This window comes from Charadrius vociferus, unplaced genomic scaffold (assembly GCF_000708025.1).
Source record: "Charadrius vociferus isolate BGI_N301 unplaced genomic scaffold, ASM70802v2 scaffold325, whole genome shotgun sequence".
NCBI lineage: Eukaryota > Metazoa > Chordata > Aves > Charadriiformes > Charadriidae > Charadrius > Charadrius vociferus.
Genome location: NW_009648526.1, coordinates 3,598,852 through 3,609,717, shown reverse-complemented (window position 1 = coordinate 3,609,717; position 10,866 = coordinate 3,598,852). Strand labels below are relative to the sequence as shown.

Here is a 10,866-nt window from a genome sequence, read left to right as displayed (position 1 = left end):
CGTCGGTGCCAGCGAAAGTAGCGACTGCCGCCTAGCTCCGCCGCGGCTCCCTTTAAAACCCCTCCCGCTCTCCTATAGGGCAGCTTTGTACGATGCACGTCCTCGATTGGCCCACCTTCTCAGGCCCCTCCCAAACAGGAAGCGGCTCGAACGACTTCCGGCATGCGGGGCCGTGTGGAGGGGGGCGGCGCAGGTGCCGCCGGGCGCGTTGAGGCGAGCCCAAGGTCGCAAAACAAAGAGATTTTACCTTGAAAAGCGCAGATAGCCGTGCCGCCTATCACGAAAAACACCGGCCAAGGGTGTTGCTGGGCGGGGGGGCAGCCGCCCTCAGGGGCGTCTGACAGCCTTGATGTTTTCACTGTTGCTGCTCAGCCAGCAAGAGGCCAGTAGCAGTCGGTTTAATAACGAGTCTGGAGGTTCAGGAACTTCCAACTCTACAGTAGCTGCCCAAACTGACAGAAAGGTCTAATCACAACTAGTCTGCAATCTCCCAAAATTGGCATATGTTTACTCACATATGCACAAGCTAATATTTTTATATCCTTCATAAAGACGGTTTTCCTGAATTCCTAAGTGCCAGATGGTTCTGTTTATCAGCATATTTAACTACGGCTAAATGTCGATCCTTCACAGAGACTATTTTTTCTTGGGCAGTACCCGAAAGAATACAGTTCAAAACTTACAAAGGCAAAACAAAGCAAAAAACAAACCCACACGCTTGCGTAAGAAACAGATTTTGAATGATACCAGTCTAACATTTTATTTATTGCATACAAAAGGATTTCTTTTGACAATGGAATTTTATATGAAAAGTAATTTGATGCATACTGTTGAGAATCTTATCTTCAAAGTCAAAGATGCCGCAGAAAACTTAAGGCAATGCATCTAAGCATATAAAGCACAGTAAGTGGTGGAAATTTTCAAAAAATCAAACGCCTATTCTTTTTCCTTCCCTTAAATTACGATTAAGTCACAACTTTCTGGAACAGAAGTAGGCTGCAGCTTTACTAGCCCCTGCAGTAGCATGTAAGATCAGAACACTGTGATTCCTGGCAAATACCTAAGTGTTCAACATCACATTACAATGTTATGCATACATTTAAAAGCAAGACAGTATCAGTAGCAATTATAAAACAAGTCAATTCATGGACCACTAAAATACCTCTAGTACCTCTAGGCACCCAAATCAGGCGCATAAAAGATTTCCTAAAAATAAAATAAAAATCCCCCAAACCTGTGCTTCTTTGTCCTGTAAGGAAGCCAAAATAGATTCTATCTCAATTATTTCAGAGGCCCCATTTTTTTGTGTCCCATGTCTCTCAAGTACCTTCTTGGAAACATTTAAAAGTGAGTATCATCAGACTTCAAGCATCACTGCTCCACTAACCTCCCTCCTCTTCAACAGTCACCAAAGAACAGAAAGTATCTGTTCGGTCCTTCCAGTTACTTTTATTCATTTTTACCAATCCAGCTTCAACTTCATACTCACTTTCAGTTTCCTACAGCCATAATGTTCAAGAAGCTTAAGCATAAAACCACGTCAGGTTTTGAAGCAGTCAAATCATGTGTTGCCTCTCTCCCATATTCCCCATCGTACAAGCACAAAGTGGTTTTAAGTTCAGTTTTAGCAATGCAGTTAAGCTTGAAAACGTCCATTTATCACACATGCTGGAATAAAATTTCTCTTCACTTAAAGCCTCAGTGCCAGAGGTGTTAATTTGTTGCCAGCAATAGACACTGCACTGGCAAATGCTACCCCTAACAGATTAAAAAAAAATGAAAAAATAAAAGGGAAGCAGCTTTAACCAGACAGAAACAGGCATCAAATTAGATAAGGTAATATTTATAAATGGATCACTTTAAGTGTAAACATAACAGTTAATCTCCTAAGTTTACTGTAAACCATTGTACACAATCTGATTATGAAAGACAAAGACAAGAGAAACTGAAGGTATTTATTATTCAATCCACTTACAAAGCAGGTGGCTTAATGCAAGCTTATTGACATGTTCATATATGATCCCCGAGGAACATCTCTTCCAAAGTGACAGTAATACTGTCTCAATGTTTTTGCACATTTGCATTTTGCAATGTTGAGCACATTTAAATAAACTATAATCTATCATATGTGAAAGAATGTTGATGAACAACTTGAATCCTGATGTGGATTAAAACCTCCTCCAAAGGCGAAATGTTAGTACATTATAACTTAATTCTATATACTATATTATGCAGCAAATCTTAACTATAGAAAATATTTCAAATCAGTGATGGACTGTTGGTAATTTATAAAGAGGGAATCTATGATCAAGGCAAAAACTAGGTAACCACATAGTTTGTGTCTCGTTTTCTACAGAAATTTACAGGCTTTCAATTTACTAATGAAAAATAAAACAAGAGACAAATGGATTTAGCTAACTTTATTAACTTTAAAACTAATAAAAATCCCAAGACAAGCCTGGAATCCTTAGAAGTTCTATGAATGCACGTATATCTGCCACCCCCCACCCCCCCAAAAAAAACCCAACCAACCCAAACCACCAAAAAAACCCCAAAAAACCTGCAGCTCTAAGTCCTTATTGAATGGTTTTATATTTAAAAAAATCCACCAAAACCAAAACAAAAAACACAAACCAAAAAAACCCCTCAATGTGCGCAGATACTTCAACTTAAGTTAGCAGAAGACCAAACAGATTCTAAGCTCCTTCTCCATTTCCCTAATAATTCTTTTAATCTGCAAGTATCTACAATCCAGCTAACTGAAATCAACATTTAGTGTTCACTAGAGCTGTTTCACAGCAGCAAATATTTAAGTTAGGGATTCAAATTTCTAGACATAGGAAGAAAATGATAAATACAATCTGAACAGCAGTCTAAATGTTTAATATTGACATTCAAATATATCTGCATTGTGCTGAAATTTTAAAAACGAACACAAAAATCCAAACAGACAAAAACTCTGGTGATGAGTATGCTATAGGTATCAGTCAAACTGAATATAGTTCATATTCTGTTCCCAGCATTAAGGATGTTATTTGACTCAGAACTGATATTGTAAATATACAGCAGCCATTTTTTCCTAATTAAGGAATGTCTCAATACATAATATTATCCTTTTCTAGATGATCTTTATACATTTAAACTAAAATATATGATTGATTAAATTAAGGAATCCGAGGTTAGTAATGAGTGAAATCATACTTTCAAAGCTCGATACTATGTAAAACAAACCAAAAAAAAAAAAAAAAGAGACCACACAATTCTACTTACTAAAGCAGCTAATCTTGCCTGCAAGTTTGGGGTCACAAAGCCCATAATATGTGCAAACAAATGCAATACAAGGAACCATGCAAAAATACAGTAATGAATTAAAAGAAAAAAAATGTAAAACCTAAAAAAAAAAAAAGTTTTATAAATACACTGAAACTCAACTGTCTTCTACATAAACCGTAGGTCTAGAATTAGTTGTACCATATAGCAGAGCCAGCACTCTAGGTTCAATGCTTCCAAATCTGCGCAGGTAAGTCATGCCATCTTTGGTTGACTGCAGTACCAGGAAGGATGAGAGGGAGCGAGAGGGAGGACAAGAGTTCTGGAAAGCGCCGTCAACTTTCACTAGGCAGTTGAGCCTCAATGTCCACTCTGCAAATGGGGCACTTCTTGTTAGTAATCAACCACTGATCTACACAGACTTGGTGGAAAAGGTGCATACATGGAAGGCGCCTGTCATCAGAACAGAAAAACATTTGTGTTAAGAAAGCATTTCCATATCAACATACCCACTGAAAAACAGGTTTTGCTATCAAGGTGTCTGTTCTTTTTGCACGTGCATGTTTTTCCACAAATTTCACTAGCCTTTCCAGTTAAATCTGCATTTTGCCTAGTTGCAAGAAGAAATGGATACGGGCAATGAAGTCAAGCATCAGCTAGCTTCTGCTGTATTACACCGATTTAAACCTGCTACAGCTTAAGTAGCATTATGCCAGAAAAACTAAAATCGACAGTCCTGATTAAATCAGGGTATCGGCTTGGGCTTGTGTTACAAGACAGACAGTCAACTTCTGGAAGACCAGAAAACAACCTATATTCTACTCAAAGACAATACAGAGTGAACAATGTGTGTTTTCAAATGCAACTTGTTTTACTTATTGGTTCCATGACAGATAATCTTTAATTGTAACTGTTAACCTAGGGAGTATTGCAGAGAGTAGTGTACCATGTTCAACTACGGTCTCACAGCACATTAACATTATATTCTAATATTCAGTGGTACTATTTACCTGACATCTTCACCTTCCTCCAATATTGACAAACAGATGGTACACTTTTCCTCCGTGTCCTCTTCTGTTCCTTCCTCCCCATCTTGTTTGCAGTGCAGTTTCCTCTGTGAGAACCAATCAGTTGTTACCTTATTAGTAGAGATGACATTATTGACAAACTGAGTAAAATCTGTTTTTAATACATATTCAACACATACTTCTTTGAAAGCATTTAATAATATTTATTCAAATATATTTGAATCAAAATGAATCAAGAACTGGCACCTGGAGCAAAAGCACAGGACATTTCAGATTTAACTACTGTTAATTACAAAAGTTTACTGGACTTTGAATATATTAATTTTATACTGTTGCAACCAGTCCTTTTACTTCTGCTCTATGTATACATATCTTCATTTCATTCATGAAGAGGCAAAAAAAAAATAATGTCCTTCCAAACCTAGTATCTTCAGTCACTTTTTATCAAGCGTGAAAGAACACTACGTAAATGTGGATGGGATTCTATATTACGGTATAATAAACTCCAACTGAGAGACAACTTCAGTTGATAAAAATCTGTACCAGATTAAAACTTCCCAGCGTCTCTGAGTCTTCCTAATGTGACCAGAGTAAAGGTTAAAATGTTACATACCAAGCAGGTAAGCATCATGAACAATTTATTGCAAAAAGTCTCACTTTATTTGATGAATTCTCACTGAAGCCTGTTGACGAGTCTGTTAGCTATTACCAATAGTTATCTCATTGCTCACAAGGCTGTTCATAACTGCCGGACAACTTACTCAATCACATCAAAACACTTTTGTTTATCACGTTACAGTAGCTCTTTATCTAGGGACCAAATTTTTAATTTTATCTAAGAAGTGATATTGTAAGCTTTGCTTACAATCCTTGAAATTGCAAGATACTGAAAACATGCACTCTTTGAAGCTGGTATTTCTGCAGATTTAAGCTAAGCGTAAATATTATTACATTTTCCAAGAAATACTACAGACAGGTGACAATTTGAGAAATCCTCACCTTTTTGTATTTATGTGGATACGTGCATCTTTCTATAGTTCCCTGTGTTGCTCCACGATTAACATTCCCTAATCGTTCCTCCAAGTGAATCAGCTCCTAAAAAAAACCAACAAGGAATAAACAGTGTAAGAACTGTTATTTCAGCTATCTTGAGTAAATATTCATTTTGTTCTAACCCATTTGCAGAAAGACAAACTCTTGATTCCCAACTTATTTAAGTTCAGGCAAAGCAGAAAAGAATATATTGTGTGGGAAAAGCAATGGGTTTGTGTAGAAAAACCCACACAATGCTGCCTGGTATTTTAAGCAACAGGGAAACACTATTTTGCTCCTAAAAAAATTAGAAATTGTTTGTCAGCTAGGAATGGTTATCAGTATGTTCACATGTACTTGTGTGTCTAATGAGGAATTTGCAATTAAAATGCACTACATAAATATTTGCTTTCTGACAGTCATTAAGGCTTAGAAGAAAAAAAAAGTTGCTTAAGTTGAAATACAATGACTGATTTTTCTCCAGCAATGAATTTATCAGAACCATGAGATGTCACTGAAGATGTTTTCAGTGGACTAGGTCATTAACTCTCTGCATCTGATACCTTTTATTCTCTCTCTCTCTTTTTTTTTTTTCTTCCCTCAGTTTCAGTTCCTGCGCTACATGAACAGGACAGCACTGTTAAAGCTGCCAAACTGCACCCTCACTAGGAGGATCCTGGCACAGTTTTCAGAGATAGCACTACCTTTTACCAACATATCATGTGAATACTGCATCCTACTAACGAGGCCGGTGGGCAGAGCAAGATGTACTGTCAGTTAATAACCACCTACGCCTATATTGTCCAGGGCACCTTCTATTGACTGACTTTTCAATGTGCTTTTATCCCAGTTCACAATAGTGAGGTCATTCCATAAATAAAGGGTATTTTCATTCTGATTCTTTTACATCTATACATACTACTAGCTCTACCATACACCCTCCCCATATTCCCTCATGACACATTTTGACATATATCTAATTTTATTCTATTACAAACCTCAAAATTGCCCCTGAAAGGGCCTCTGAATGATGTTCCATCCAATCCCGATGAAATGTAACGGATGTGAGGGTAGCCCGCCATGTCTGGTACCTATTCAAACAGCAGACGTTAAGTTAAACCTATTCAGAACAGTTTCAGTATTTTACTGTTCACTTTGTAAAATTTAAGATCCTTTTGCTTTTATTGAATCACTTATTATTTATACTCCTCAGCTGGAGCATACAATTCCAACTGATGACATAACACACCACCACTCTGAGCTCTCTAAACATAACCAGAAGCAAACCAGAAGTGAGACTAGATCCTCTATTATAATCTCTCCATATCTGCATTACGTATTGCTTGGTCTCACTTCCCAAGTCTCAAAATCTAAACCTACTTTGTATAAACCACCATAAATATCTTCCTATTTTTGTAAACAAAACACTTAAAAGCTACACATGAAGTTACAAAAAGGACTCGCTATAGATTCTTAAATGTCAGTTTTTGGTACCACAAAAGAAACAAGGCTAATACTCACTCTTAAAAAAACCCCAGCCAATATCCTTATCTTGCCCCAAAACAACTGAACATCTTCAAACACTCCTCAAATTTCGAGGCAGATAAAAAAAGTAACACTCAACCTCACATCTAAAGTCACAGGCCACTCTACATACACTGTCTTCAAGCATCCACTGACTTCCTTGCATACTGAGATACAAGCAGTGAACAAAATACCAGCGTCCAGCGATATACCCTACAGGCACTTCAAGCACCAGCGCTTTTCATGCAGGAAAGCAGAATGGTAGTTAAAACACCAAGGACCACCTGCGCAGCAGGGCTTCTGCGTTCTATTTTTACCCCCTCAAGATGAGTGAATAACGGTATTGACTTTTTGTCAGAAACATACCAGCAGCAATTTTTAATGAACAGGTAGGAGAAAAACCCAAAATGATCAGCAGATTCAGTTTACGTAATCAGGTAGAGTGCACTGATACAAGGACTGTAAGCAGCAGCTCATTTGGAAAGCACGGTAAGTACTTGAGAAGTACTATCTTCCTTTCTGTGCTATCAGCTGGTAACGTCTCTGCTGCTGCATATGACAGCTCAAAATTAATCTCATGAGGCTGTCAACAAGTCAGACATCCCAGATATTTTTCATGAAGTCAGGTATTCAAGTGTGTCTTTCCTTATTTCCAGCAGACGCTTCTAAGCTTAACATACATACAGGTGTAAAGCTGAATTATGCATTGTGAGAAAGCATAGGCCTAGACAAAGTTACTCACATAACGTAACAGACCAATAAGCTACCTTTCTATATTTTTTTCAAATCCAGCCTGGTAATCAAAAGCTGACAGAGACAGAAAAAATTTCTCTGCCCTAACTATTGATTTTTCCAGAACAGAAAAACAGAATCTGATTATTTGAAAGCAGTTTACATGGTGCTTGTTAAATGATGACCATGCAGTGCCAATATAAGCCACAAATACAGCCACAATATTAGTATTAGATTTCTACAAAACAGAGTGATAGAAACTGAAGATTTAACTTCGCAGAGTATTTCCAGAATCCTAATACAGGAGGTGCCTCTCTCATAAGCAGCCTACTTTCCTGTTGGTCTGGTACTAATTAGAGCTGGAGATGGGAAACAAGCAAGACAGAATGACTGCTCCAAACTTCAACAGCTGATCAATTTAAAGATCTAAATTGTTATGCAATATGCAGAGTGTATTTACAGAGGTTATATACTAACACATTAATTCAATATGACTGCAAATATAGAATTTTTATATCACAAGACAGGTATATTCATCTGCATGCCTAAACACTTCATGTAACATCATTGGTGTCACAGGTCTTACTGTTTGACAATAAAAACTGCAGCTGTAACAAAGGAACTTGGGAGAGTTTATTAAAAAGACAATAATTTGTAAAGACCACATTGTAAACAATCTGTCTCAGATAATCAGCGATTTATGATCCATTCTCCATTTAAGCGTGTAATTCTACTTTGTCCTCCAATTACAGATAATGCACTTCAAGAACTAGGTCACTCATCTGTGCTATGAACATACTTGTTGTCCCAGGTTTTTACTAGGCACAGACCCGGCTGGCATCATTCGGAAGTTTCCACTGCCTGTTCTTGCAGTGCGAATTGGTTGCCTCCACTCAGAGGAAAGGAAACTCCTGACAAAAACCTAACCCCAGTCTCAGGAGTGACTTTCACTGCTTGTTTTTTGATTCCCCAGGATTTGAAAACGGCCTGTTGGAAAACAATGCGTCTGATAGTGCAGATAGTGCATCATTACAGGTGTATTGATGCAATTAAATAATTACAATTCCAACTGCCTCAAAGGTCAGAGTTTACCAACTGCAGTGATGTGCACCTGGACAGGTCTCCCATTTGGAACAAATTCTGCTACTGGAGACTATCTATTTAAGAAATCTACTAAATGTATCACTAGAAAACCAACACAGAATTTCTCAGAGTACGTACCACAATGAACTGCTGAACTCAGACAACAAAAATATTGGGTGGGATAATACATTTTCATGCTAATAAATGGGCCTTCATATTATCCTGATGGGGAGTGGCATAAGACCTCTGCAAAATTACCTGAACATACATTCTGTACAGGCTCTTTTATAAAATATTGTGAGAGCACAGCTTTCTGGCCAAGTAAAACACTGAATTTGAAAAAAAATCTCTGTAAGAAAAAAATAGCTCTTCTAGGACTGCAGAATAAGCAGTCTGCTAACACAGCAAGATTTGAACTAATTATGTTTGTGACTACAAGCTGGAGGAAAGATGGGCAAGAGAGAACTATCAATAATGCCCAACTACGAACAGTCTAATTAAAATCCCTTTGACAGCTTCAAATGCAAAGAGAAGATTTCAGCTCTCTTGAAACAGCTTCACACACAAACGGAAGCGTGTTTTCATTAAGTTTTCATATTGAACATAAGAAAAAAGGAAAAGCTTAAAGCTAATGAAGAAAGTAAAGAGTTAGAAGTAATGCCAGCTTGCAGTAAGTGCTTGTATGTATTCTTTCGGATACAGTAAAATTACACTATACGCTTTAAAGCGATATACTCTGGGCCTGCACGTTCCAGTACAAGTTTGCCAAGAACTGTTTGTTTCCTGCAGAACAAGTATCAACTGTTTCTTGTTTTGCACTTTCTATTGACACTTCCCGCTATCACAGAAATTTGCAACAACTAAAAAATTCAAGGCTAAGTCTGAACCATTTACAACACAAACATTCTGAAACAGTTTGAAACAGCTAAACTGCAGGAAAGATTTTCTTCCTTGCTACCTTCCTGTCAACACCTTCTGCCTTTCCAGGATATTTTTGCCTTTCAGCTGCCACAGTCAGTGAAGATATTCTTCCATCGTATGGTACTACTTATCTTGTCCATCCCATCCTTTTATTCAATGGTTCACATTAAGTACAATCTTCATACATATTAAAACAAATCCAGACAATAAGCTTATCCAGCTAATCACTTAGGTCCACATCAATACTCAAAAAGAACTAAAGCCTATCAATTAAAATCTTAATGAACCAAATTCAAACAAGGAAAATTCGCAGGTTTCATAGAGAGACACTGTGCGAAGGAGCAAGTAATGTGTGCTGCATAGCTAAAACCTAACTGTACCTGTGTCTGAGGGGAACATAAAACCAGCATTCTTCAATAGCCAATATTCTACAAAAACCTAAGGAATAGTAATTCAAGTTTATACTAAGAAAAAAGTAGCAGCTGCATTACAAAAGTCCATTTTCTTATTTGAAAAAGGCAGTTAAATTTGATGCAGCTCATCATGGCTATTTCAAATCTAAAGTTCACCTTGAACTACTATTGCTATATTAAGTTAGAGCGATAAGCTAAGTGTTCAGATATTTTACAGGAAGTTTGTTAGCTTTTTTGTATTGAACAGTTGCATCTCTTATAGCTGTGATGCCTGTATGACTACACTCTGGGTGGTATTATTCTCACCAGGAAACATCTACCATAATGTACTAGAACCTACTGGCCTATACCTCCAAATCCCTCCAAATTTTTACAACTATGTGTAAAGATGGCCTCAACCATTCTGAGTCTTTCAACAGTTAAAGGAACAAACCAGGAAGGCTCTGAAATAGAAGAAAAAGGGGAGGACAGCATATGAAAGCTGGATGAATAACACCTGAGACAGGTTAAGTTACCATAACTAACTTTTTTTTTTTATAGTTGTGATCCAGAGACCTCCCTCTGCCTGGGAATCTACAGTTTAGGTTCACAGATAAATTAAGGAGTCTTCTCAAGGCTTGCATCAACCCTATAGAGACTTATTGCACCGTAGCTAGCAAACTAAAATCCAGATCGTTTCCCTCCCCTGAAATTCGCAATCAACAGGACACCATTCAAAAAGGCAGAGGCAGCTGGAGTCAAGAGACTGGAACAGCATATCCCAGGAACTTCTTTAACAGGTAACTGAAACAATTTGAGAGGCATGCTTTCATAAAACAGGAACTAAAAAAAAAACCCAAAACCCCCAACCCCCAACACCCCCC

The 10,866-nt window shown here is 37.6% G+C and overlaps 1 protein-coding gene across 2 annotated transcripts in view; it reads right to left on the bottom strand.

Moving 5' to 3' along the window:
- Positions 1 to 740: 740 nt before the first annotated feature.
- The window catches only part of RNF111 (ring finger protein 111), a 43,212-nt gene continuing 33,086 nt past the window's right edge, over positions 741 to 10,866 (bottom strand). Inside the window, exons 10-14 of one of the 2 annotated variants that reach the window (XM_009885745.1) lie at positions 6,329 to 6,421; positions 5,298 to 5,393; positions 4,281 to 4,408; positions 2,529 to 3,723; positions 2,042 to 2,494 (exon numbers count right to left, since the gene is read on the bottom strand). In XM_009885745.1, coding sequence (XP_009884047.1) covers positions 3,606 to 3,723; positions 4,281 to 4,408; positions 5,298 to 5,393; positions 6,329 to 6,421 — 435 coding nt within the window. In that variant the 3' untranslated portion in view covers positions 2,042 to 2,494; positions 2,529 to 3,605. Of the gene's footprint in view, positions 3,724 to 4,280; positions 4,409 to 5,297; positions 5,394 to 6,328; positions 6,422 to 10,866 lie in introns of both variants that reach the window. The other variant, XM_009885746.1, reaches the window with a different exon arrangement.